We start from the raw sequence: 27341 nt of genomic DNA on the forward strand, positions 1-27341 counted from the left end.
AGTGTTCTTTATTTACCTACATTCCCCACCACTGCGTCCAGTTTAAGAAAGGAAAGAATACTGTGAGCGGAATGCCTGAAGATTTTGCGACTCTACGACGTGCCTGATTTTCCATGGTACGAGTAATCTCAACCCTCTTCTTCTGTCCGTACTTGCATCACACATGTTGATCTTCAGTATCCCAAGTTTCCTTACCAACAAGAACCGTCCGAAGAAGAAGAAATATCATAAGCCGTACAAAGTCCGAACAGCGACATAGAATTCTGCAGTAGAAACCCAAGCCAAGATGTCACCTCAAGAAATATTGAACGAAGATGAACTCCGAGCTGAAGAATCGGCAGCTATGGCAGCTGATCCTCTACCACCTCCCGTACCTGATTCAGAAACCACGACACTTCAGAACCAACCACATTCCCCTATAGGTCATACGGTAGTGGAGAAGACCACCACGGAGGAAGATGTAGAGAAAGCCGTACCGAAACCTACACATGTCATGCCGACTTTTCCGGAAGGTGGTTTGAGGGCTTGGTTATGTATAGCAGGAAGTTGGTTAGCGAGTGAGTCCTCAAACATTCTTCTTATAATAGAGGTCGTTCCTCAAGAGGTTAAAGACTGATCAATAGTCTTTGTGACTTTTGGTTATTCAAACACATTTGGAGTGTACGTTCACAACTTCTCCCTCCGGCCTAAACCCTAGTCCGTCAACTGGGCTATTCCTCAGCTAGCTTACCATATCTTTCCACTGCTTCCACTTACCAATGCTACAAAAGAACCAGGCGGTATTTTCCTTGCGTGGATGAAAAACCTCGGTAGCTCGCTTAAATTCTTTTCTGATTTGGTCCGGAGAGGGATGAAACCCGAGTACTGGCTGATGATAAGGTTCCAAGATTACTACCAATTCATCGGTTATCCCGATCAAAGCGCGTCTAACATTTCATGGGTCGGAAGTGTACAATTATTCTTACAATTCTCCATGGGTGCTATAGCAGGACCATTATATGATAAAGGTTATTTTTATCATTTGGTCATTACTGGTAGTGTGATTTATATCGTGGGGTGAGTTGGAACTTACTTTCTTTCTTCTCACTCGTCACTACACTAGAATAAGTGCTAAAACCAAGTCTCTTCATGACTTCTCTCTGCAAGGAATTTTGGCAAACTGTACTTGCCCAGGGTATCTGTGTAGGACTCGGAATAGGATTGTTGTTCTTACCTGCTTTATCTATCATTTCGCATTACTTTCATCGACGTCGTGCGTTGGCTATAGGTATAGCGGTGACTGGGTCGTCAACGGGGGGTGGGTCAATCTTTATTCCTCTTGACTCCCGTCTTCTTCGGTCTTCCACATCCAATCGCCGCCTCATCCTCATCCTTCCTTCCTTCCACAGCATACTCATTCACAACTCACAGACATACTCATCCACTTGCGGCTGATTCTTCGGCAGCGTCACAAAGATCTATACCCCTCTCCCCAAGGATTTTGATACCTCACGATATCGACAACAAGAAGGGAAGAGCTTACCTTCTCAGGCATCTGCCTCCCTATCATGCTCAACAACCTCATCGCTTCCCATGGATTCCGTCACGCCGTTCAATACACCGGTTACCTAATAATGGGCTGTCTATTATTCTCCATCATCCTCATGAAACCTCGTATCCCTCCAAATCCCAACGCACCACCTCGACCATCCCCCAAACAACTTTTCTCTTCCCTTCCTTACACTCTCCTCTGCGCAGCATTATTCTTCATATCCGAAGGGATCTTCTTCCCAATCTTTTATCTTCAAGTTTACGCACAACTACACGGAGTATCTCATACTCTCGTTTTCTACACCTTGGCAATACTCAACGCTGCCTCGGTATTCGGTCGACTCACACCCAACATGTTGGCGGATTCTTTCGGTCCATTAAATTTATCATTCATCATGTCGGTTTGTTCAGGTATCATCATCTGGGCAATGTTCGGTGCGGGTACGAATGGAGGTTTGATAGTCGTCACTATACTCTACGGTTTCTTTTCAGGAGCTTACGTATCAATGATGTCACCTGCACTTATTTCCTTGGCTCATAATTTTGGAGAAATAGGAATGAGGATGGGAATGGGAATGCTAGTAATGTCATTCGCGGCCTTATCGGGAACTCCCATAACCGGCGCTTTATTGGATCGTTATGGATTTTACGCTCCTATCATCTGGAGTGGAGTTTGCGTCCTGGTCGGTTCGGCGTTGACTGCAGCGAGTATCTATTTTCAAATCAGGGTAAAGGGGACATGGAAAGTGTAGGCGGGAGAAGTTTGGTTATTGGAACTTTTCCCTTTACGGCTGAAGGTCGGGTATCAGACATGACGTATGGTGAGTTAGGAGATAAGATAAATAAGCTTCTTTTCCAGGGTGTGATAGAGTGAACATCTTGTGGCGTTAGTGACCATGTGGATTTGCTTTGGGTTCTTGATGAGTGGAGTACGAGTACGAGTACGAGTACTCGTATTGAATATGCCATGCGTTTTTGTATCATGCAACATGCACAACCTCTCATATCTTGTTCGGTTCCCACTTGTCAAGACGATTGAGACAACACGAGGCAATCAAAGAATCACTTTTTTCGTAACCGAAGATCATCGAGGACCCTTATGCTTTTCCTATCTCGACCTTGTCACCATGATGCATGTTGCATGTTGCAATGCCTGTTCCTCACTTATGTCTCGTGGTCTAGCACCGTACGATCCATGTATGCATGTTACCCGCCAGATACAAATGACAGATAGTCACGCGGTGACAAATGTCAAGACTTGTGACAATGCCGTGAAAAACGGAAGAAATGAAAGTAATATCCCGGCCATTTCATCCTTCTTCCGTCTTTTCCTACCTTTACCTCTTTCCCCCTTTCCCCCTTCTCCTCCTCCTCCCTCCTTCCCTCTGTACATCTGCATTGCACCCCTCTATTCTCGTATACTCGCGTGACATTCTTCAACTCTTCAAACTCCAAATTTACATCCCTTCGTTCCTCTTTCTTCGATCGCATCGAGCTCAGCCAATCCCAAAAAAGATCACCAAGGTACCAACTCGGTTCTCCATGTACAATGTGATACCAATCTTCCTTCAAAGTAATCCATCTCCACACAATTCCGATCTATAACAATTCCATCTTGACATACGTTATCATCTCACTTCCGAACCGCATGATCCATATCATACCTTCGCACATAAACCACATGTCCTTGATTCAATCCACCTACGTACCGCGTGTTACTTTTATGACCATTCGTACATCCTTCTTCTTGTCCCTCTCAATCTACTCAGATTCCACCCCTTTAACCACGCTCCACTTACTATCCGCTGATACTGATTTACTGATGAAGATCATAGTATAGTTAGGTTAACCGATAAGACTCACATGCTCAAAAAAAAACATTCACTTATTCATCCAAGTTTCCTTGTCATTGGAGAATGGATGACACATACGTTATGCGCCTTACACCTTACGCCATACGCCTGCAAAGATGTGCGGGATATACGGCTTTTGGGCACGAACGAACAAAGATAGACATGATAGTGATGGATTATCTATCTTCTTTTTGGTGGAGTATTAAATCCCTTTTTTTGATAAATTGGAACATGTGGTCTCCTTGTGGTATAAAGTACATAAGATAAAATCAGACTTTTATTTTCGAAATTATCACCATAAACTGCTGTTCGTTTGTTCATTCCGAGAATCCACTAGAGGAGACTACTTGACGCCATCTTCTTGATTGCCGGTAGTCCGTCACCACCACCACCACCACCACCACCACCATCATCATCATCACCATCAATCGTTAGTCCCGGGAAAACGATTCAACAAACAGGATATAGCGAAATTTAAAAAGATATTTGAGTCGTCTCATCAAGAAAGCTATACAATCGATACTAGTGATTTGAAACTTGACATTCGACACTCAAGAAAAGTCAAAATATCGACATCAAGTCAAATATCAACACCATGTCACACCTCACCATCGATTTCGAATCCGCCCCTGTCCCATCTTCCCTACCGGGTACAGATCAATCCGGTCATGTACTTCATGAAAAACCTATCAAGGAGAAAGACCTCCCAGCTGAGATCACTGTTTCCGGAGCGGTAGATTTGGATTCGGAACAGATACCTACCGAGGAAGAAATGATGAGTTTGAGGAAAGTACCTGGGGGTATGCCGTGAGTTCGAAAGGTTCTGTCATCCCGCATTTCCCTTTTTCATCCTGATACACTCATGTACTGTACATGACTCGACAAGTTTTATTTATATCTTCCACCAGAATACCTTCCTTGTCCAGTTCAGGTCTCCCGAGTTCATCAACCATTTCCTTCCTGATCTCTGATCTCTCTGACTCATGGCGTCAATCATCCATCAGATCGTTCGCACAGACTTCCGTGATACCCAATTTACCTTCAGAACTCATGACTTACCTACAGCTTCGTGTGCATCCTCATGTGTCTAGTTGAGCTTGCTGAGAGAGCGTCATACTACGGTTCAACTTCTCCCTTCAACAACTTTATCAACAACCCTCTGCCTGTCGGAGGGAACGGAGCTGGTGCAGTGGCCAAAGGATCTTTGGGAAAACAAGAATCCGCCGGTGCCTTGGGTCTCGGGTCGAAAGCGGCATCTGGTCTAGTCAATTCTTTTCAATTCTTAGCCTACGTTATACCCATTTGCGGTGGTATTGTGGCCGATACGAAATGGGGTAGGTTCAAAACGATTTGTGTGGGTGTGTTGGTGGGTATCATCTCTCATATTTTATTGGTCATCCCTGCTATTCCATCGGTTTTGAAACATCCCAACGGAGCTTTGGGTTCTTTTATCGTGGCTTTGTATATTCTTTCGTTCGCCAGTGGGTTTATCAAGCCGTGAGTTTGATTTCTTTTTCCAAGTATTCCATTTGTATCTCCTACTCTGTCCTCTTGCGTATCTCCTTCGATCTTCTATCCTCACCATCCTACCTGATAAAATCTCCCTCATCAACCTACCCGCGGACGCAACCTATCCGTCCTCCAATGTATATTGATCTTGAACTCTTTCGAGAGTAGTCCTGATACTGTGGCGAGATATTCTGGCAGAAATCCTGAAAACGCATATGATGAGTCTGTACTTCTTGAACCCCCGCTCATATCTCAGCTGTCTCGGCCCTCTACTTCTAGACAACTCTCCCGTCAGAGTCCCATCCATCATCCACACCAAAAAAGGAGAAAGAGTCATCTTAGATCCTCAAGCCACGGCCGAACGTTACATGTTAATCTTCTACGGCTGTATCAACATCGGAGCTTTTTTCACCATAGCCACTTCCTATACCGAACGTTATGTCGGTTTTTGGCTCACTTTCCTTCTCCCAGGTCTCATCTATCTACTCATGCCTATCATCTTGTATTACTGTAACAAACGTCTTTATAAAGCTCCACCTCAAGGTTCAGTGGTATTGGAAGCTTTCAAAGTTTTCAAAGTTTTGTTGAGTGATGGTGGTTGGAAAAGAATGTGGAAAGGTGGTGATAATTTTTGGAACAGGGCTAAACCAAGTTATATTGAAGCTAGAGATGGTGGTTTGGATATTGATAAAGTGTTTTGGGATGATAAATTTGTGGACGAGTTGAAACAATCTTTACGTGCTTGTCAGGTGAGTTAGCGTTAACTCTTCTTGACATACCACAATCATCACCTCGCAGAACGATTCAATTAGTCTCGTATTCGTTCACTTACATCTTCCACTTGTCGCACAATATTTCATCGCACAATCTTTCATATGTCATCATCCAGTCTCATAGTTCCGCTCTGTATCCCGGTTGGTGTGGTTTATCACTCGCTGATTCACAGGTATTCATGCTCATCCCGGTGTTCACCCTTGCCGATGGTGGTATAGGAAACCAAGTAAGTTCCTAATCTTTCCTCTTCCGACAACATAGGACTAACTCGCTGACACCCCCAGGTAAACTCTATGAGTACCGCCATGACACTCGACGGTGTACCCAACGATCTTTACAACTCCTTCAATTCCCTCGCAATCATAATCGCAACTCCTATTATAACCTACGGCATTTACCCATTCTTTTCCAAAATCGGTCGTCCTGTCAAACCCATGACTCGAATGTGTATAGGTTTCTTACTCGGTGCTATAGGTGCAGCCATCGCAGCTATCGTCCAATGGAGAATTTACAAAACTTCACCTTGTGGTTATTCCGCATCTACATGTGATGCCGGTGTTTCACCCATATCATTATGGTGGCAAGTCCCGATCATCTGTATCCCAGCCGTTGGAGAAATATTCGTTAATCCAGTTTCTTACGAACTCGCTTATACAAGATCACCAGCAAGGATGAAAGGATTAGTATACGCTTTAGCTTTGTTCAACACGGCAGTAGCTTATGCTATTTCTTTAGCTTTGGCGGATGTGATAACGGATCCTTTTTTGATTTGGCCTTGGGTAGCATTGGCAGGAGGTTGTTTCGTTTTGGCTATTTTGATACCTATTTATTGGAAGGATTTGAATGAACCAGTGTCGGCTTTTGCGGATAAAACTAGGATGGAGGGGTTTGAACAACCAAAGGTTTTGTTGGAACATCAACACGAGATGGAACAGACTCGGGCGGATGATGTGGGGGATAAGATTTAGAAGTGGGGGAGGAGTGATGTGTGGAGGAGAATGTCTTCCATCGAGTTTGGTGGTGTGTACTCTCTCTCCGTAGCGACAGATGACATTGTAGGTGGATAGTCCTGGGATGGATGGATGGATGGGTGGTCATTGGTTAGATAGTGGGATAGTTGGGGACGAAGGTAATAGGGTTGTACGTAGCGATCTCTTACTATGCAAAGGGTAGAGTAGTACTTATACATCGATCCTCTCTTTCTGTGCCTACTGTAGCACCTGCCGCTCCTCCCACGTTCCCATCTTTCCCGTTCTTCCTTCCCTACCCCATCCTCCCCGATCCCGAACTCTGTTGTTCCGTCACTTGGCATAGCCTGTCATGGCCATCTGTTCGCTTACTACTTATACGCTTATCGCTTGCATGCTTGATCGCTTGCGCTTGGTCGCCCGACGCCAAAGTGCCACTTTTACATTTAAAGTTTCGGCGCCGGCGGTCCGTGCTGGGCTTGGCCCTCTCTCTCTCTCAATAAACCTTCCTCTATACGTTCTCCCTTCCCCTCCCCCTCCCCCCTCCCCCTATCCATGTACCCCTTAGCACATGTCATACAACAAAGGAAAGAGAAACGAGAATTACAACGGAACGTACACCTTCACTCTCAATCGACCACTTTTACCCCATGTGTCATCCTTGATCATCCGTCAATCCAAAAAAGGACCCAAAGTTTGATTATCACCTTTCACCTTCACCTCTGGGCTGCTGAGTCGAAGAGTTGTGAAAACAAAGGATCACTCGTGATTGAAACCGAAGATCTGAATAAAGGATAAAGGATATAGATCGGAGGGTGAAGAGTGTAAGAGAAAACAGTGGAGAGAGAGATAAAGGATCGATAGGACAGCTGCAGCTGAGTCTTTTTCGAACACGGGGTTTCAACTGCACAAGGGCGTATAAGGTTGGTTTTCAAATCACTCACCAACATTCGTTAAAGAACATTTCTATCCATGGTTTTATCTCTTCACTCGTGTTCTCGCACTTCCCACAGCTTTTGATCTGCCTACAAACGTATAAGAATACTAAGATCACAGGCTGTATTCTTGCTATCGAGTTGAAGACGATCGTGAACAGATTCATCCTAGTGAGTCATCTTAATCATGTCCTTCCCTCACATCTTCTCTCATCGTATCCCGATGCTATACTATCTCTCCCCCAGTCTCGTTCTCCTCGATTTCTCAGTGAATCGTCGACTTCACCATCTCGTCGCTTGCCGTAGACTGATGGGGCGGATCAAATTCATCACATCATATCCCATCCATCACACATTCCATCTCGTCCCCCCCTCTCGCCCCGCTGACTCTTCATCTCTCACGTCTCACTTCTCACCTACGAGTCACACTTTCACACCTTTCACTCTCGTCTCCCACCCCTGATCAGATGCTTCCTTTCACCTCCCCGTGCATCTCGGTCCATCCGTTCCCAAGCACACCTTGACAACCATGCTGATCTCTTAAAGCAGTTAGCTCCCGATTCCCAACTTCCCAACTGAAAAGCTTCAAACTCTCATCAAGCACGAGCATCTCCTTCATATTCTACTACCCCCAACTTTGTGAGATTGACAACACTCCAACACATGTCTCTATCGCCTTCACCAACTATCGATAAAAATCAATTTGTAGACAATCAGACTTCACATCCTAATCATCACGATCATCTCACGCCTGAATCACCTCATCTGAAACTTTTCACATCCAACTCCGCTCGAATTTCTCAAACACCTCCAAAACAACAACATCCCTCTGAACATCATCTCACTTCAACATCACCCATCAAGAGAGCAGTATTGATGCCTGTCGAAATGGCCAACGCGTCGATTTCTCAAGCTGTGGAAGGGGATAGATCAGGTGAAAAGGAAAAGGAAAAGAAAGGTAAAGAAAAGGATAAAGAGGTTCAAGAATATGCCTACGAATATGTACCCGTGGTTCAGGTCAGTCGAAATTCTCAACATTCCACATTCTCTGTCATCTTGGTTCAATCGTACCATTCTAATCCACACTTTGTCCTACCCACATACACCCTTCAGACCACACACCGACCTACACACCTTTGAATGTCCAAAATGAACGGAATGTTGATATACAGAGACGAGAAGGAAGAAACAATATGTGAGTGATACCTTTCGGTCATCTCGTTCATCTTCATTTTCATCCCAATTGTCTGTGTATGACTTCTCTGAATCATTCACTCGGGTAAATCCCACTTTGACATTGAGCTCCCCTTCAGTTTTCTCCTTTATCTCTCCCATTACCTACCCACAATCCTCCATTGCCATTTCACCCACAACCAATCCGTCAACAACAATAAACCTCATATCCCGGTCGATTCACAATCCCATCTTTTCTCCCCTTTTCTAGACCGGGCCACACGCATAAACCACGACCCATTCATCGCCACCATCAACACTGATTGTGTGCTGTGTGTGTGTGTGTCATGTGTACCGCTTAAACTTCTCTTCTCCTGTCGTCCCACTTGATATTCCCCGCGGACATCAATCAAGTTGTGTGCATCACTCCACTGCCGAGATGAACCAGGCACGCCGTCGTCTCTCCTCCTCTTCTCTCTCTCTTCTCCCTCTCCTTCCCCTCCTTCGGAACACCTCCGGTCCCGTCGCATCCATCCTATTTTAGGGGTATCGTATACACTAATCCTTGTTCCACACAACATGAACCAACCCTTGGTGCTCTTTCCCTTTTGCTTCTCAGATGATCCTTCCCTTCTATGAAACCCCCGTGGTCCGTGATCAATAATGAAAGCCTTGCTTCCAACGCCCCCCTTCCATACCCCCAAGCTCAATCTTGCTTCTTGACGACGCATTTCCTACATCTCCACCTTCTTTGTCTTTTCTTTTTTTTCTTTCTTTTGCCACCGACTCTTATGTCTCATCTATCAATACGAACAATGAACCCAGCTGACATGATCCATTATCTTCCCGTATTCTACCCACCTCATAATCCAACTCATCAACTCGTATACATTCCACCAACACCTGCTATTCCTCATACCCCCAATCTCTTGGACACTCCATTATCACCCGGTTCAACTTCTGGTTCGACCTCTCATTCCACTTCTCATTCTCATTCTCATTCTCGTTCACATCTACACCCTCCTGCATCACGTTCACGTTCCAATTCTCGTTCTTCCGCTTCACCTTACATTCGTGATTCGCCAATTTCTCGTAAACCACGAATGACACGGTCACATGGACATTCACATGACCCAACCTCGGCCCAAACTTCTTCATCCTCCATACCTCCATCTCGTTCTGTCGCTTCTTCCGAAACTCCAACATCTCGAATTCGCCCTTTTCATCACACTTTGCCACCGCCATGTATCGCCCGGGACCATCCTTGCGTACTCAGAACGTATGAGATGAGCATGAGACAACAACCTCTCCAGGCTAGGATGTGTGGTGTGGGAGATAAATGTGAGTCATGTGATCCCCTTGTTACCTTGTCTACTCTTTCTGGGTTTGGCGCATCGCCTCAATCTTTGGGCTTCACTCCACCGTCACATCAACGCAGAATAACTTTTCTCACTTGAGAGTGTGACCCCCCTGGCATTGGTTATATCATGCTGGTGTGGCGTACTGTATCTTGTGTATGATTTTTGAAGATAAGATGAGGCTGACAAGTCAGCGGACCGCAGGCCAGTGGATCCCACTCCTATCATTCAGCTCAAGGTCATCGACAAGAACGGCGATGATATCACACATGTGGACCCCCGGACGAGAGACGATGAAGCCGGGAGGAAAGCGTTACGCAGACCTGATCCTGGACCGGGTGGTATGACTTTCATGCAAAGTGAGTCAAAGCCTCTGGTGCTATTTTTTATTTCCCTCACCTCCCTGCCCATCTCTGGTAGAAAGGTCCTCAGATGGCTATTTTGAGAATGCCATGCTGCCAGATCGCAACCGGCGAAGATTAGCATCTGGCTGACTTCAGATCCATACTACTTTCTCTTTGCATGTTTAGTCGGTGGCGACGAACTCGAAGACGAGCTACACGTTATCGACGATGGCAAGACACGGTTCCTGACCGGCACTCCGGTCTCATCTTTGTACCATCTCAAAGATCTGGATAACTCTGATGCGGCGTTCTTTGTATTTCCCGATCTGGGTGTGAGAAAGGAAGGGAGGTACAAGTTGAAGTTGACATTGTTTGAGATTGTCGAGTGAGCTGAGAAACGCTTCTAGCATACAACTCAGCTGACGTCTAGTGCCGAGGTATACTATTGCACAACCATGTACACTTCGACTTTTTCCGTGTATTCTGCCAAGAAATTCCCGGGTATGCAGAGTGAGTCAGAGGATTATCCACCACCATTGCCTAGCTCATCGATCAGAAGCCACAGATTTGTCCAAGTCTTTCGCCGAGCAAGGCCTCAAGATTCGAGTTCGTAAAGATCCCAGACGTGAGTGAATCGCTCTGCAGATGCAATAAAGTATTGACGTAAAAGGTCGCGCAGTCAAAGCTAAACGGAAATCCTCCGCACAATCTGAAGACGAAGATTTGTATTCTAAACGTACTCGCACCACTCCCCTCCCTGGCGGACCAGATGATCCCCGATACATGCATCACTCCCCCGAAGGTTTCTTCCCCCCGGGACACCCTCTTCCTCCGCAATATCCCAACTACCCGTATTCTCAAGGACAAAGAATGCCTCCACCACCGCCTCCGCCATCCGGACATCCGGGTGGGTACGATCATCGTATGTCTCCTTATTACCCTCCATATGGACGTCCTCAATCACAAGCTGGACCACCTAGGAGTAGACATTCCATGCCGCCTGGACCAGAGTATTATTATCCCCCTGGTCAATATGACCGTGCTGGTGGTGCTGTTCCATGGCCACAGGGTCGAGCACCTCCCCCTCCTTCATCTCATCAACCTCCGCCACCTCCTTCGCATCCTTCAGTGCAATCGAGAGGGTTCCCGCAACATGTTACTGCACGACCTAACTCTCCTCGTGGTCAAAGACCCCCATCACCTCCTCAACGAAGCGTTCATTCTCCCACTAGACCAGAATCTCATCATAACATCCAACAGAGAGGTTACTATGATAATCAACCTTCAAGACCAGACCCTCAACATCGGGTTTCATATCATGGTCAAGAACAACCATCTCGACAACTTGATTCGAACACGTTGGAAAGTAGAGAAACGGATCAACAAGAAAGAAGGAAGAGTGAAGATGGTTTATCAGTAGCTGTCAGTGTCACATCGACAAGGGAATTGGGTAGTGCTGGATTACCATTGATATTCAAAGAAGCGGAACCTTCGCCTTTACCCAGTGCGACGAGTTTGAATTCTACGAATTCTTCGGGTCATTCTTCCTTGTCTGGTGGGGTCAATAGTTTGGTGGAAGGGGGAGCTGCGGGAGTGTCGGGGGCGTCGGGGACGGGGGGAGAATCAAGGGATAAAACTCCACCGAGTAATAGGATGAGATTAGGGCATTTGGTGGATTAGTGTGGTTGTTTGGTTGTCGGTCATTATCTTTCCTCTATCATTTCAGTTGAGCTCGTGATGCCTGATAGTGTGGCGGATGTGTACAAGTAAATCCTGCATAATGACATTTTAGTAATATGGTAAGAAGAGATGATCTATTTGATGCAATGTCGTGTACAGTAGGTATTATCTTGATGTTTGTACTTGTCGCATGTCGCAGTTATGGTCGGGTGATCAGGTGGAGTACTTAGAGTTGGTCCTAGGTCCTCTTCCCTATCCCACCTTCTCTTCACTAAGTAACCACTTAATCGTCACTCGTTTAATTGTCACTCATCCGCCTGTCCGTTGGCATCATCATCACTCAGTGGTCCAATGTAGTAGAGTACTATACTAGGTTAACTCGGTGTCGGATGAGCCAGGTGTTTGGTGTTAAGTGGACATATCAAGTGGAGGCAAGTAAGTAGGTGTTACTCCTACGTCCGATCCGGTCGGCCATTGATATCGCACTCGACTTGATATTCTACCTTACCTTTTGAGACATGTGACGGCGTACCGGGGATCGTGTCAACTTACCCATCTCTCTACTCCACTAGGCATATCTCTCAATTAAAAAACCCACCATCTCTCCCTTTCCTTTTAACACAATCCTCACAAACCTCACTTTCTCTCATTCCCCCCAGCCCCCAACTCTGAAAGACTATCCGCCCCTGTCGACTTTCCCGACCCCCGAGTTGTGTAAGGTTAAAGTAAGTGTATCTCCCCACCTGATCCCTTTCGGACTCTGACGCTCTGAAATTGTTTAGATGGAATATGATGATTTCTGCTGGGGCACTCATTTCCTTCCTCGAGGGTAGATGAGGAGGAATGAAGAAGAATAACCAGTTTATGGCTAATCACCCTTAAAAATGGGTTCTTGTCTGATTCATCTCTTCTAGATCACCTCTACAAGTACTCTGGAGGACTCTACTCTACTCGTATATCCAACACCTGACTTTTGGATCGAAGGGTACGAACGAGCATGTTCCTTTATGTCAAGGGTCTACTTGTGAGAATAGAATGAGCTAACTTCAGACATCTCGCATACATCAACGTTGAAAGAATCCAATCTGGAAACTCTCATCCACTCCACCTTTTACATCTGACTCGTTCCCCACTTAAACTCGGAGCTCATCTCATAAACGCTCTAATCTTGTCATATGGATATTTTCACGAAACACGAATTCACGAACCCACAAAATCACAAAAGCACAAACTTACTTACCGAACGTCCTTTCCAAACAATTTGGATATCACTTGAAGAATGTCCCAACAAATCTTCATAGGTCCTTACGTACATTCCATCTCCAAAGATAAGATAGAATACGTACCATTCGCCATCATATCAGTTAGAAAAGGAAAGATCGAATGGATTGAGAAATGTCATCCTTCCCAATTGAAAGAAGTCGGGGAGAAATATGGGATATTGAAATATTTGAACATTCCTACACATACGAAGAAAGACTATGATGAATCGGAGCAAGATGAGCTGGATGCAGAGCACCGTAGACAGGTTTGGCATGAGTCTCACGGGCAAAATGGCTTAGAAGAGGAAGATGGTACTTCACTTGTTTCGACTAGTACGGAAAGAAATATCAATGAGGAGAAGGAGGAGGAGGATTTTATATCACACTTTAGGAAACAAGAAGAGGATGGAGGATTGGAGAAAGTGGAAGTGGAAGTGATAAGGTTAGATAATGACGAATTTCTATGTCCAGGTTTGATTGATACACATACCGTATGTCCATATTCCTTTCCGCAACCAACTCTCCACTATATCAGATCTCTACTGTTTTAGTCAAGACAGGTCTGCACCGAGTTTGCTCGAAATGGGCTGACACCCAGCACGCACCTCAGTTCCCGAACAATGGTCTAGGAGGGAGTTTACAATTACTCGAATGGCTTGATAAACTCACTTTCCCAGAAGAAGAGAAATATGAAGATTTGGATTATGCTAAAAGGGTTTATGAGAGGGTGGTGGAAAGGACTTTGAGATCTGGGGTGAGTGGTTTCACTTTTGTTCATAATGTCCTGCAGGTTGGTTGTTTGAGGTCGACCCTGTGGGTTGTATAATGTGTGATTGTTGATGAGAGGGCGAATATGGCTAGACATCGTATTGTTGGTATGGTTTTGCTGAAAGTGTTTGGTTGATTGTTGCGAGAACTGTTTGACTGACTTTAGACTACCACTTCATGTTACTATGCTACTATTCACGTAGAGGCTAGTGTACTCCTCGCGAGGATTTGCGAGAGAAGGGGTGGGTTCTACTTCACATCTTCAACGACTCCCTCATCCCCCCCCCCCCGGCGGGGGGCCGTTGAGCAAGTATACTCTGGCCCACTGGGATTCAGGCAAATGTTTTAGCACTCTCTGACCCCCAGGACAAAGAGCTTTTATCGGGAAATGCAATATGGATCGAAATTCCCCTCCTACCTATATCGAACCATCTACATCCTCTTCCCTTCAATCAACCCTCGACTTCATTTCCCATTTCCCTTCCCCTTCTTCACCCACTTCCCTAGTCCGTCCCATCCTCACACCGAGATTTGCCATTTCATGTACATCCCCTCTCCTTCACGGTCTCTCCTCCATATCCAACTCTTACTCCCCACCTCTTCCCATCCAAACTCACCTATCTGAGAATCCATCTGAAGTGGAATTAGCCAAAAAGTTATACAACTCTTCGACTTATACCGAGATCTATCACTCTCACGGTCTTTTGAGAAAAGGTACAATACTCGCTCATTGTGTCCATCTGGAACCTTCGGAACGAAACCTAATAGCTGAATGCGGAGCGGGGGTCAGTCATTGTCCAACTAGCAACATTAATCTTCTTTCTGGTTCTTGTCGCGTTGTCGAGTTGTTAGATCAAGGGATACCGGTGGGATTAGGAACAGATTGTTCTGGTGGATATTCCACAGGAGTATTAAATACGTTAAGAGATGCTTCTACCGTATCGCGCTGTTTGGCATTTGGGGAGAAAGGAAGAAGATGGTTATCCGTCGAAGAGTTATTCGCGATGGCTACTTTGGGTGGGGCGGAAGTCTGTGGGTTGGATGATAGGATATGTAATTTTCAAGTTGGAAAAGAGTTTGACGCTTTGAGGATTTGTCCGACAAGCCCTGGGATGTGGGTGGGGGAAGAAGATAAGTTGGTTTGTTCAGATGTAGGTAAAGGGTTCAATGAACAAAGCCACGCTCAGTCATCTCACTTTTCCAAGTCAGAAAATGGTGCAATGGGAGTTAGTGGAATCCATGGGGATGCTAAGGGATGGATGAAAGAATGGGAAGAAAAAGAAAAAGAAAAGTTGAAGAAAAGGTTTGAAAAGTGGTTATGGACGGGTGACGATAGAGATATCGCAGGTGTTTGGGTGAGAGGGAGGAAAGTGGTTTGAAAGTTGTTTGCATGTTGCATGTTGCATGGTAGAACCTCCTCATGAAGAGTCCAAATTCCCACTCATCCATCATCCGTCATCCTTCACACCCTCACAAAAACGAGATTGTCTGGTGGGGTCTTTGTACCATTCGGCCGAAAACTTCCATTTGGCACCAGCATGAAGCTACCGGTCTATCGGGCATTATCTGATTAAAAAAAGGCGATCCCGATTTGACCCTTACCTTGATTCTTAATCAGATTACAATGATACAATCCACACTCATTCCGTCAATCACCGTCCATCCCATCCCATCACTCTATAATCATCTAACCCTACCACCCTTCACACTCTCAACCTCTACCGTCCTCAAGTTCAGATCTACTCCTACGCTCTATCATTCCTCCAGTACATTACATTTGAATCACCGCAAACTAAATCAACACCAACTCAACATCAACCCTCCCACCATCCTACCAAATTTGAACTGAACAATAACTCACATCAAACCTCTCCTTCACTACCTCCCAACTCTATCTACTTGGGATATTCTCCAAACTTTCCGCTGAATACCAATAGTGACTAGTAGGATTATCAAATGGTCAACATGAAACAAGACTCTGAACACACTGTTGTGATACTCGGCGCTGCGTACGGTGGGAGAAGATGTGCTCAGACTTTAGCTCAGATCTTACCTCCCGGTTGGAGATTAGTGGTCATTGATAGGAATACACATTTTAATCGTTAGTTTCTTCTACTTCTTCACTCTTCATTCTCATTCCTCCATTCTCCCCTTCACTTCACTCACTTCTACGCTTCCCCACTTCCCTGCACCATTGACCATTCATTTCTTTTTTATGAAAGCTCTTTCATTCGTTTTTTCTCTTTCACTATGACTCTCTATTCCTGTCACCACTTGACTTTCTCTTTTCTCTCGATGTGACTTGTAGCATCACCCTGGATTGAACTAAGACTTTGAAATCCCTAATCACCAGACGCATATGTTTTCCCACGTTATACTGTCCTATCTGTCCACGCTCCAAAAGCTTTCGTACCCTATATCAAATCTTTTCTTCCAGGTCCATTCGTCGTCGAATCTGCTGAACTTACCCAACCTGTCCAATCTACTCAGCCCGTTCAATCCACCCAATCTACTCAACATACTCAGCCTGTTCAATCAACTCAATATACTCTATCTGGCCAAAACATCACTCCTGCAACACAACCTACCTCAAACACCTCACCCACAGAGTCTGAGAGATTGACCTCTCCCCCAACACCCCAGGCCGACGGCACTTCCACGTCCACCCCCGTCAAAGTAGATACATCTCCATCAACGCATTCCACTCCGACAGGCCCCACCAAGGGGACCAGGACTGAGGAGAATACACAAGGAGAAAGACGAGAGGAACGTATTTGGATACATGGTCTAGTCACTTCTCTCACTCGTGATACTGTAACATTTACCAGATTATCAGCTAACGGTCCTTCTTATCCTTCCTCTGATCTGATTCCCCCGACACATTCAACCAATTCCCATCCCCCCTCTTCCTCTCTAAACAAAAACAACAGCATCGCAGAAACAAGTAACGGGGAGTACTGCAACTCCAAGAATGTTGGTGGTAGTGACAAGGAGAGCTGTAGAGATGTGCTTGGAGAAGAAACTATTCATTTCGATTACCTAGTCTACGCCCTAGGTGCCACTCTCCCCGCTCCGGTGGACGTATGGGGTGGTGAATTACATCCTCAAATAGGACATCAGGACGAACCGTTGGGTCATAAGATCAGAGGAGTTAGGTTTATGGAAGCTCAGGCGCAAGTTTATAAGAAAGTAAAGAGTGTTATTGTTGTTGGAGGGGGAGCGTTGGGTATACGTGAATACATCCATTTATTACTCATGACCACTCCACCCAGCTACTGCTCTCCCTCACCCTTCTCAGCTTCTCCTCTCAGCTACTCCTCTCAGCCACTCCTCTCAGCTACGTCACGCTCCACCGATTCTTTCCGAGACATTCTAGTTGGATCAATGAACAAGCCACGCTGATGAAAGAAACCGCCACGGACATCAAAGATGTTTACCCCGATAAAGAGGTCACTTTGGTTCATTCTCGAGCTCAGCTATTACCCATCTACCCTATGGAGATGCATGAAGGGAGTGAGTGGCGCAGCCCCTTTGAACGCCCTCAAATATCCATATTCCATTCCCACTTGCACCCTAGTCACTTCACTTCCCTCCCACTCCTCATATCATCCCTTACTTATTACTGAGCCTTGCCCTCAAGTATCGGCAGAAATAACATTCTTCACAAATGGAGCATATGGTATAGCATATGGCACACTTCCAACATACGTTCCCACTAAATTCAGTCCTTCGAAACTTGATCAAGATGAACATCCGAGTCATCCTCTCTGAAAGAGTCATCGAATGGCCTCTTCATCCCGGTATCCCATCCACCCCCAATTCGAAAACTATCCGTACCACCTCCGGTAGAACCCTCACATCCGATCTGGTCCTAGTCTGTACGGGTCAAAAACCCGCCACGACTCTCATGTCCTCTCTCCTCCCCGAAAGCGTGGATGAGAAAACAGGTAGGATCCGAGTGCGACCCACGATGCAACTAGAGAGGATAGGATGGGAGAACTGGTTTGCCATTGGGGATTGTGCGGAAACTGGGTCCATACAAGCGGGTCATGTCGCTTGGTGGCAGGGTATGATAGCGGCTAGGAATGTGGTAAGGTTGATCAAAGGGGAAGGGAATTTGGAGGTTTATGAGAAACATGGACCTGCCATAAAGGTTACGTTGGGATTGGTGGGTTGTTCGAAACATCATCTTCTTTCACTTACCCCATCCCTCAAGAACCCTTGTCATAAGCTGGGTCTTCCTTCACTGTCCGCCAGTAATGGACGTACTGTACACCAGATAATTTACGTGCTTCTTCCTGTGTTATGCGGCTGAAAGAAGGATGGTGTGTGATGGCGAGAGTGGGAATGAGCTGACAGAAGAATAACGCCATCATCTCCAATTCTGACGGAGTGCGTGAGACAGAAGAAGGTGTGGAAGATCTTCACGCGGACATGTTATGGTGAGTCGACTCGTTTCGCTTTTCTTTTGACCCAGACTGTCTGTCAATGCATTCTCTATTATCTAATCTCATTTAAAGCTACAGGTCCAACATGAATGATAGGATAGCTGCCTGAACTCGTGAGTAATTGAAGAACTGACCGACAGGAAGGCTCACGGTGTGGGAGATTTGCCATATAGTGCTTGACTCTTTGCCGGTATATATCTTCACCGATCACCGATCACTAGTGTGTCTCGTGGGGAACAATATGTGATTGAGGCTGGTCCCTAGAGTGATATTGATTTGGTAGAAGGAAGATAGAGTGATTGATTGGATTGTTGATTGCTATGAACAATGTAGTTATCTCCAGCATCACATGTAATTTTTTTCTCTCTCTCTCTCTCTCTCCCTGTGTCTTCGATCTCGTGCAATGTACAACCCAAGATAGTAGTTTAGTACCCCCATGGATAAACTGCAACTCTTTCTTCTTCCCCGTCCCTGTTCATTACCATAGCAGCACAGTCCGATCAACAGTCACACGCCCCGTATCGGTCAAATATTACCGGCGGCAACTCGGTTATCTTCGCGTTGCGGGTAACATTTCTCATCTTTTTTCCGGATTCTTCCTTGCCGCCCACCTCTCGCCCCTCACCCAACATCATCCCTTCCACCCACCCTTCTCACGCCTTTCCCAAGTTTCACCCTACATTCCGCTTATCCCCTATCCCACCCTTTCTCCCGTCATACTTGCTGGGGAAAGAGTGAAGTGACTTGTACTCTAAGAAAAACAAGACGCACGGAGTGGCGAACTCACCGGTTAAGCAAGATAACCGAACTGCCGAACCGGGCCCCATCAACCCGGTCCCATCGTTGAAAAATTCATATCTCCGGTATCTTCCGCCCCACCACATTCTTATCGTTTCCCTCTTTACACTTCCACCCTCGAGGTATCCTCAAGGTGTCTTGCCCTAACAATCTCCAATAGATAACAAGACGGTGGGAAGAACGTGAGCTATAGGTCGGAGATGACAACATAAGATAGAGGAAGAAATCGTGAGGTTTGTTTTTCAGAATCTAGGCCAGGCGAAAGACTTATAATAGTGTAACCTCCTCCGGATTATCCCAATTTCGCCAAAATAGCCGCTCATCCCCCACACCTTACACCGGTAAAGTCAACACCGTACACCGGAACACTCCAACCTCATCTTTTAACGATCGGCTAGGTTGTATATCATCATTGCCGTCCATCTCATAACCACCTGCAGCTCAACAAAAATACCAACAACTTTCACCTTTGCTCCATCTCAACGGCCAATCTTCAAAGTTGTCGGACGTTTTCACTCACCATACCAACCTTATCATCGAGGCGAATATCAACAAGTGAGAAAAGGTTCGGAAAAAGATAATCAATCACCCACTCGGAGACTCTGTACCAACTGTTATAATCCAATCGGGAGAAGAAGGTCTTGGGGAAATTGACGAAGATGGAATTCGAATCTGAAAAGGAGAAAAAAATGTTACCAATGGTGGCACTGGCCGGTTGGCCAGAACCTTTATTCGTAGCTCTTGATCAAGAAGCTTGGGAGAAGAGTAGAAAATCTAATAATTCTTCACCTCTCTCAACACCGATATCAACTACTTCGGATAATTCTTTATCGATACTTTCCACCTCTTCCTCAGTTCTCACCACTTCCACATCCCCTTCATTCGTCATCAAATCTAAACCTTCCGCTATTGACTCTTCGATAAAACACTCATCATATTTCACTTTTCATCCTTCATCAAAACCTTCATCAACCTTAACAAAACCACCATCTTCCACACCTCAGTCGCCACCTCCCACGACTTTCTCAAGATCGCCAACAAACAAGAACCCTTCCAATTTGATCATTTCGAAATCAAATCCCCGTTCTACCCATAAAGTCAGATTCGCACCTACTTCCACAAAAACTCATACGTCTTCTACTCCCAGATCACTTTTAGCTCCCACTTGGTCAGAATATCCTTTCAGACCTACCCGACCTCCTGCTCCCGTCTCCGCTAAAATCCCTATCGTATCCCACTCTCAAATTACACCGTATTCTTCATCATCCAAATCCACGCCGCCGAATAGTACACAACCCTCTTCTTCGACATCTCACCTCCCAGTCGCGCCACCCCACCCCACGTCTCAAACCCAGAAGGGACGACCCAATCAACGGTCTCAGGAAACGATGTCGACGGGAGCTATACCACCGTCGACTTCCTTGTCAACCCATGGTGGAGAAGAAAAGAGCGGAGTATCTGTGTCAGAGAAGAACATGAAGTCAGATGAAGACCCTAGCATACCTATCCCTCCCAGAGAGAGCATATTCTCTTCTTCATGCGCCTACTCTGCCCATTCACCATCAGGATGTCAAATCCCCGGTCATCCCAATTGTTGGTCTGTCCATCCTCCTTCTTCTCCTCAGAGCCAAAAGGTTTCATCAGTCAAACCCAAAGACATTCTCACGCAATTCAAGATTCCCTTTTTGCCTCAAAAGAAATCATCCCCGAATGACAGATTCACAAGCTCCGTTTCTTCCATGTCCGCCTCTACTCACATCACAAAACCAATGTCCCAGACGCCCGCCGAACAGCCGCTCAAGGATGACTATGTTCGTATAGCATCCGGATCGAGGTCGAAAAGGGAAGTTTACCCTTCGACCTTCTCTCCACCAGATAAGCGCCGACGGGTCGACCGATCGACTGTGACTGACGTCGGTCGGGACTCTCTCGTAGGACACAGTGATCGTCCTATCAAGAATGGGAACAATGTGGGATATGGGAATGGAGGGGAAGTAATAATTGGGGAAGAAAGAGTAATAGGAAGTAATGAGGTAGGCTCGGGGGATAATGAAGAGGAATCGGAAAAAAGACGGAAAGGAGGACAAGACGGGGAAGGGAAAAAGAAAGAAACTTCTCATACCCCTTATCCTCTCAGTATCGCCACTGCTTCTCTTCGAACGTCCATCCCGATCCGACCTGCTAGCACCATTCCAGTTTCTGAGAAGACGACGGTGATGCGTTCTCGAAATACACGTTGATCATGATCACGGACATTCGAAGAGAGAGTTGGTCAGGACAAGCATTGAATCTATTACTCTAGTTGATTTGAAGTAATGATAATCACTTGAAATCTAAAACCATCCCGCTCAAATGTTAACATGCATGTGCATCTCGCTCTACTTTTGTTTCAACTCCTATCGTATCCCGCTGGTCGCTTGGCAGTGTCTAGTTTCACTATGTATGTTATACCCTTAAATAGACACTATATACTGACGTGTGATATTGTACCAATGCCCTTAAAATTCCCATTGATCCCATTCCCAAACATACCTTCATCTGAGATCCCGTGACGAATGATTATGCATCCAATGACGGATCATGTGCATTCGATAGACGGATATACGGAGACATGATCAGAAAGTCCACAAAGTCGATACTACCTCTCCCGATCTTGTCGGATTGGTGGAAAGATCGTGGGTCGGGGGTGTTGAGGAAGGATCCATCGAGTCGGTCGAGACAACTTGTGGATTCATGGATTTGGAAGAAGGGAACAAAGAAGATAAAGTATCATTCTCCATTTCGAAAGAAATAGCGGGTGCATGACGTAGTTTACGTGAAAGTTCAGTATTGAACAACTACATTGTCAGTTCTGATCTTATCATCAAATGAATATATCAAACGTGGGAAGAATGTCCCGATTCTTCAAACGATTTACAATAGATGGAATGACCATATCAAAGTCATTGGGATGGAGTGGGAGTTGAATACGTAGGAGATATAGATTGATCCATTAATGAACCTCTTGAGAATTACATACTCAACGACAAGAAGATGAAGTGAACAGATAATCGTCATAAGAAAGTACAGGAGATACTTTGGAAGGGATGGAAGTGATACTTGATTTTGGGGGATGAAAAGGCATACAAAAATCATACGGAGTTGATAAAAATAGACCTTTAAAAGAATATAATCATGCCGTATTCGTAGCGTATATCTCGAGAGAGAGAGAGAGGAAAGAAGGATCAAGGAGAATAAAGAAAGAAAGGGTGAAACTTCAACTCACAGTCGTATACCCATGATCTATGAAATCCTCTAAATCGTATTCCGGTCTAGTAAATACTTCCCCGAAAACTTTACTCAATGTTGATATACTACTCAAATAATGTTTTTGTAATGCTGCTAATTCCCATAATGAAGAATCTATCGCTTTAGAATTAAAAGGTGATTGTTCCGATGGATCGTATGGGTCTACACGTTAGTTTCTCTTCTCATTTATCTCTTTTACCATTACGACCCTTATCTAAATTCCTATAGGATGTTGTGTCACTAGAATGTATCTCAAAATGGGTGAAACAGAAACACGAAGGATTAAGTCCTGTACAGATGTATATCTTTGAGGATGTGAGAGGGTTGAATTATGTTATGAGACCAATACCACTTTCATGTTCAAGTTCACAAGACATGTATTGAGTAAGTTCTGCATGACGAGTCACCGATCTTATATGAGATGTCAAGACGGAGAAGGGACGGAATCGACTCACCTGTCAATTCCGACAACTCATGTCGCTGTATCATGATCATACATCCTGGATGACGTTTGAACAAGTTGTAAATGAATGGAACGATCATGATTATTCCTGCTGGTGGTGAGAACAAGGATAGTTGAGCTAGACGTTTGATGAAAGATGCTATCATTGTCGCGGGGAGTAGACTGGGGTCAGCGGGATCCCAGTATGTCTGTCATGACCTCCCTCAGCTGCTCCACCGAGGGTCATAACCCACGGTGGAACTAGGTGACGGGTGTGTTTACTCGATTCTCATCGGCAGCCATGAAAAGGGGAAGACAGAAAAGACAGAGAGAGAGAGAGATGTGGGGGATGTGACGTCAAAACTGCTTGGGATGTATGGACGAATGAAGACTAGGGCAACTCACGGAGACGCCAAGAATGTATCTAGCAGACGAAAGAACCTCGCCCGATATTTGACATGCAAAACTTCATTATCCAGCATACCGTAAAGACGTTTGTAAAATTGAGGATAATCACTGTATATCAGCTTCAACTTTTTTCACTTGTCAAGCAGTGATGACCCCCGACAGAAATGTCATATCATCGAGCGTCGACGATATGCAGTTGAATTGACCTGCGATCGTGGGAACATAAGGTAGTTTTACTGAGTGACAGGGAAGCGGGCCAAGGGTATATCTAAGAGAGGGAGTTTACAAAACCAACGCACAGATTATACTTTGTCATCAAAACATACAACCCGTTCATTGCTAACATACCCTCCACCCCTCCCTTATCTACCAAAGCACCTAACCAATCCGCCACTCTAACCCTTCTTTCCGCTTTCATATGACCTAATATCCCCTTTTCTCCATGTAATCCCACCAACACCTTTCTCACCCATCCGTCGTCCAGAGATAAAGTCAGTACGGTCTCCCACAATGATGTATAGACCAATTGGTGCGATGGGATGGAATAAATGGAAGGGTGAATCGATAATTGAGATGTACGCTGTCGAGGGCGTTTACCAAGCACGGTATTCTCTGTTGAAGAGTCAGAGTCGGAGGAAGAATAATAGTCCATCCATGAAGGGTTTGTATCGACCGCTGAATCTTTTTTGACTTTCTTCTTGGGTTGAGATGTGGGTTGTTTCTTCTCTTTTGATGTGACTGGTTTAGGTTGGGGTGGTTGTTTCGAAGGAGGTTGAGAGAAGGCTGGGATGTAAAAAGCGTTGATGTGTTCCGGTAATGTAGGAAGGTTTTTGAGGGGTAGTAATTGAGCCAAAAGGTTCCCAGGATGAGGTATAGACTGACTCTCTAGATGGCGTCTATACATTAGCTGCGATACTGTTGGTGAAGAGTCACTAAAGGAGCGTAGAGCTTTTCTTGTGATTTGGAAGACTCACTTGGTCTCTCGGAAGAAGATCCATCGAAGATCATCGTACTTTGCCCAATAATCAGCGATCGCACTAATAACATCCTCCGATAATACCCCATCTTCCAGTTCAACCTGATTCTCCTGCTTCACCTCTCCAGCTGCAGCTCCGCGGGGTGAAGCCACAGGGTTGAAAAAGGCATCAAGCAGCAGCCGGAAGTAAGGAAGATGAACTATCGCTCCTTCTTGGATTTGTGAGAGTGACGAAGAGAGAGGAGGGAGGAGGGCGAAGAGTAATTTGACCGCACTGGTCTTCCCTGTCAGCTTTTTCACCATCTTCACGCAGTGAGAGTTGAGAACATGACCCACCCTAAGAGATCCCTCTGTATCCCGTAGTAGCCCAGATATCAATTTGACATATTCGATCAATCGATCTCTCGTCCATACTGCCACCTCCCTACTCTCATCTTCTCGGTCGTCGTTATCCTCCGCAACAACTGTTCGCGTGAAGGAGAGCGAGCCTCGGATAGAGCCAACTAATCCCTCCGCTATGTAAACCACGAAGACACGATGCAAAGCCCATATAGCCTTGTGAACGACTCGAGGGTCATCTTTGGAACCCAAAGCTAGAAGGGAGAGAAGAAGGTTAGGGTTGTAAGGCTTGACCAAGAGCTGGCTCTCGAGTGGTTTGACCTGTTCCAAGAGAGCCGAGGTTGATGACCCCGCAGTACTTTTGAGCTTTGGGAGGGTCGTCTTGACCATGTCGAATGAGAAGAATACGATTCAAAGTATGTTAACTTACAGGTGAAAGAGAAGAATTGAAATCTTGGTAGATTGATGAGTGATAAGCTTTTGTGGTGAGAAATTATGACGTGGGGAACTGGGGGGAGGACCGATTCCTTCACCTTCCCCCCTATCTCTCGACCTCCACTCTACATCTCTACTACTCTCTTCTTCTCATAGGTATATCAACCCATACATCCCAATTCTCATCCCTTTCGCACTCATCTAGACCTACAACGACACACCCACAAACCATGCCAGCAGCAAGATCATCCAGTGGCAACGGCCCCTCACACCCCGGTTCAGCTTCGGCTTCTCGACCCGGGTCCACAAAGCCAGGTACTCCTTCTCAGTCTCCAGCGGCGAATTCGAGTTTGATACTCAGAAAGCAGCTCTTAGGTGAGTCAGAGTCCTCTGGTATACCTCTTGATCTCTCCATACACACCGAGGCGGCAGATGGTTACTTTTGAACGGAAGCGACAAAATGGGACTTGAATACGAGTGCAAGGTGATGGCCGGGGATGCAGGTGAATCAGGATCATCGTGAAGCATGAGAAGCATGAGAAGCATGAGAACAAACATGACTGACTGGTAGATTTCCAGAAGAACCCTGTCGATGGATTCTCCGCTGGCTTGGTGGATGAGAGTAACATGTTGGAATGGCAGATTGTCATCATTGGGTGAGTTTCTTACTTCTTCCTCTCAAAGACTGATGACTTTATATACTCGTCCTGCAATTTGATTCATCCTCGTCAATACTACCTGTTTGCTAACGTGCCAGTCCAGCAGACACATTATACGAAGGAGCCATTCTCAAAGCTCGTCTCATTTTCCCTCCTGTATGTTCTTCCCTTCGCAGTTCTTCCTTTCTCTCCACTTTACTATCCCCATCCCTATCTCCCTTTTACTTCATCCCGGATCATTGCCTACATGTGTATAACATGAGGATTCAGAAATGCCCTTTCATACCCAAGTCACCTCACAGTCACGCCATCCTCAAATACGCATGATACCTTTGCGCAAGGAGGCCAGTGAGCTCTGACCATATTTGCACAAAGGATCATGTCGGTGAACAATCCCATGACGTTTGAGCAGAGATATCTGACATGATGAATCGAAAGTGGCTAACGAGCTAGGAATTCCCCCTCTTACCACCAAAAATGATATTCGATACGGAGATGTGGCATCCGAATAGTGAGTCGATCCTTACATGTCACTCTGAATGCAGGTTGACGAGTAGTATATCACAAAGGTGACAAAAAGGGAGAAGTGTGTGTATCGATCTTGGTAAGTCTCAATATTTCCCTTTTCGTGAATATCTTTCACATGGAAATGTGGGACAAGTCATCACCTGATTCCTTTCTGAAAGATGACCCTTGAAAGTCTTCACTCGTGCAAGCCGTGGCTGACGTACAGCACGCGCCAGGTGAGGACGAATGGGGATACGAAGATGCTGGTGAGAGATGGTTACCCGTGCATACGGTGGAGAGTGTTGTGAGTGACAGTGTCGTTTTCGGATCATCCCTTTACATAACTTTTCCTTCCTGGTGTGTTCATACCACATCCGTCAGTCACGATCCTTCGAATATGCCACCTTGAACACGAAGCGACAGTTGCCAATCTGACATGCAGCTTGTCTCTGTCATCTCGCTCCTTTCCCAAGAAGTCCCAGATCTCAGCTCTCCAGCAAACGTCGACGCCGCTAAAGAAGTCCGAGATGATTTCCCATGTGCGTGATTTTGTTTGTCTTCATGTCCCCTTACAAGGTTCCCTCTCCGGCTGCGTACCCTCAGACCATTAATGCTACCCACGGTTGTTTCTAAAAATATCTTGCATAACCCATCTCGCTCGTTGACCTCCATCCTCCAGTCCCCTCGCCTACATCCTTCACACGAAAGCTCTGTGTCTTTGCCGCTGGTGCCTTTCCTGACCTTCTTTGCACTGTTCCCTCGTCCTAGTAGTAACCTTGTGTGTCGTATGCTCATCCACCCGTCTCGCGCGAATCGACTGACTCTCAGCATACAAGAAAAAGGTGAAAAGACTAGCACGTCGATCTGCAGAAGAAGCTTACGACTAA

General features: G+C 45.7%; 9 protein-coding genes across 9 annotated transcripts; 8 read left to right on the forward strand and 1 right to left on the reverse strand.

The window, feature by feature from the left end:
* Positions 1 to 493: 493 nt before the first annotated feature.
* Positions 494 to 2282, forward strand: TREMEDRAFT_32024 (uncharacterized protein; the record flags this gene model as incomplete). Its single annotated transcript, XM_007005259.1, has 5 exons — positions 494 to 557; positions 624 to 660; positions 880 to 1056; positions 1122 to 1297; positions 1531 to 2282. 5 exons carry the CDS (start codon positions 494 to 496, stop codon positions 2280 to 2282), a joined length of 1206 nt encoding a protein of 401 aa, XP_007005321.1.
* A 1696-nt stretch (positions 2283 to 3978) lies between these two features.
* TREMEDRAFT_32017 (uncharacterized protein) lies at positions 3979 to 6634 on the forward strand (the record flags this gene model as incomplete). The annotated part of the gene is made up of 5 exons (XM_007005258.1): positions 3979 to 4190; positions 4449 to 4880; positions 5149 to 5641; positions 5839 to 5892; positions 5951 to 6634. 5 exons carry the CDS (start codon positions 3979 to 3981, stop codon positions 6632 to 6634), a joined length of 1875 nt encoding a protein of 624 aa, XP_007005320.1.
* A 1598-nt stretch (positions 6635 to 8232) lies between these two features.
* Positions 8233 to 8768, forward strand: TREMEDRAFT_62976 (uncharacterized protein; the record flags this gene model as incomplete). Its single annotated transcript, XM_007005334.1, has 2 exons — positions 8233 to 8586; positions 8742 to 8768. The coding sequence occupies 2 exons, from the start codon at positions 8233 to 8235 to the stop codon at positions 8766 to 8768; spliced, it is 381 nt and encodes a 126-aa protein (XP_007005396.1).
* Positions 8769 to 9572: 804 nt separating this feature from the next.
* TREMEDRAFT_74074 (uncharacterized protein) lies at positions 9573 to 12290 on the forward strand (the record flags this gene model as incomplete). The annotated part of the gene is made up of 6 exons (XM_007005465.1): positions 9573 to 10083; positions 10295 to 10459; positions 10601 to 10829; positions 10875 to 10954; positions 11001 to 11069; positions 11115 to 12290. 6 exons carry the CDS (start codon positions 9573 to 9575, stop codon positions 12122 to 12124), a joined length of 2064 nt encoding a protein of 687 aa, XP_007005527.1. The 3' UTR covers positions 12125 to 12290.
* Positions 12291 to 13817: 1527 nt separating this feature from the next.
* TREMEDRAFT_21899 (uncharacterized protein) lies at positions 13818 to 15527 on the forward strand (the record flags this gene model as incomplete). Its single annotated transcript, XM_007005205.1, has 5 exons — positions 13818 to 13877; positions 13985 to 14140; positions 14321 to 14396; positions 14521 to 15249; positions 15382 to 15527. Coding segments are annotated over 5 exons (1167 nt in total), but the record flags the coding sequence as incomplete, so codon positions are not given.
* A 592-nt stretch (positions 15528 to 16119) lies between these two features.
* On the forward strand, positions 16120 to 18600 carry TREMEDRAFT_32061 (uncharacterized protein; the record flags this gene model as incomplete). The annotated part of the gene is made up of 6 exons (XM_007005265.1): positions 16120 to 16255; positions 16508 to 16763; positions 17139 to 17386; positions 17563 to 17667; positions 17880 to 18322; positions 18517 to 18600. 6 exons carry the CDS (start codon positions 16120 to 16122, stop codon positions 18598 to 18600), a joined length of 1272 nt encoding a protein of 423 aa, XP_007005327.1.
* Positions 18601 to 19526: 926 nt separating this feature from the next.
* Positions 19527 to 21855, forward strand: TREMEDRAFT_74075 (uncharacterized protein). The gene is made up of 2 exons (XM_007005466.1): positions 19527 to 19633; positions 19677 to 21855. Exon 2 carries the CDS (start codon positions 20060 to 20062, stop codon positions 21638 to 21640), a length of 1581 nt encoding a protein of 526 aa, XP_007005528.1. The 5' UTR covers positions 19527 to 19633; positions 19677 to 20059; the 3' UTR covers positions 21641 to 21855.
* Positions 21856 to 22015: 160 nt separating this feature from the next.
* TREMEDRAFT_74076 (uncharacterized protein) lies at positions 22016 to 25274 on the reverse strand (the record flags this gene model as incomplete). Its single annotated transcript, XM_007005467.1, has 7 exons — positions 24851 to 25274; positions 24513 to 24793; positions 23838 to 24434; positions 23536 to 23646; positions 23144 to 23313; positions 22666 to 22850; positions 22016 to 22237 (listed from the first exon to the last, which is right to left on the reverse strand). The coding sequence occupies exons 1-7, from the start codon at positions 25241 to 25243 to the stop codon at positions 22016 to 22018; spliced, it is 1959 nt and encodes a 652-aa protein (XP_007005529.1). The 5' UTR covers positions 25244 to 25274.
* Positions 25275 to 25518: 244 nt separating this feature from the next.
* On the forward strand, positions 25519 to 27341 carry TREMEDRAFT_62982 (uncharacterized protein; the record flags this gene model as incomplete). The annotated part of the gene is made up of 8 exons (XM_007005335.1): positions 25519 to 25663; positions 25860 to 25944; positions 26046 to 26103; positions 26401 to 26458; positions 26505 to 26551; positions 26681 to 26758; positions 26897 to 26993; positions 27283 to 27341. 8 exons carry the CDS (start codon positions 25519 to 25521, stop codon positions 27339 to 27341), a joined length of 627 nt encoding a protein of 208 aa, XP_007005397.1.

Source organism: Tremella mesenterica, assembly GCF_000271645.1.
Source record: "Tremella mesenterica DSM 1558 unplaced genomic scaffold TREMEscaffold_7, whole genome shotgun sequence".
Classification (NCBI taxonomy): Eukaryota; Fungi; Basidiomycota; class Tremellomycetes; order Tremellales; family Tremellaceae; genus Tremella; species Tremella mesenterica.

Bases quoted from the DNA above. Each gene is read 5' to 3' on its own strand.
- TREMEDRAFT_74075 (XM_007005466.1), top strand. From the start codon at position 20,060: ATGGAATTCGAATCTGAAAAGGAGAAAAAAATGTTACCAATGGTGGCA.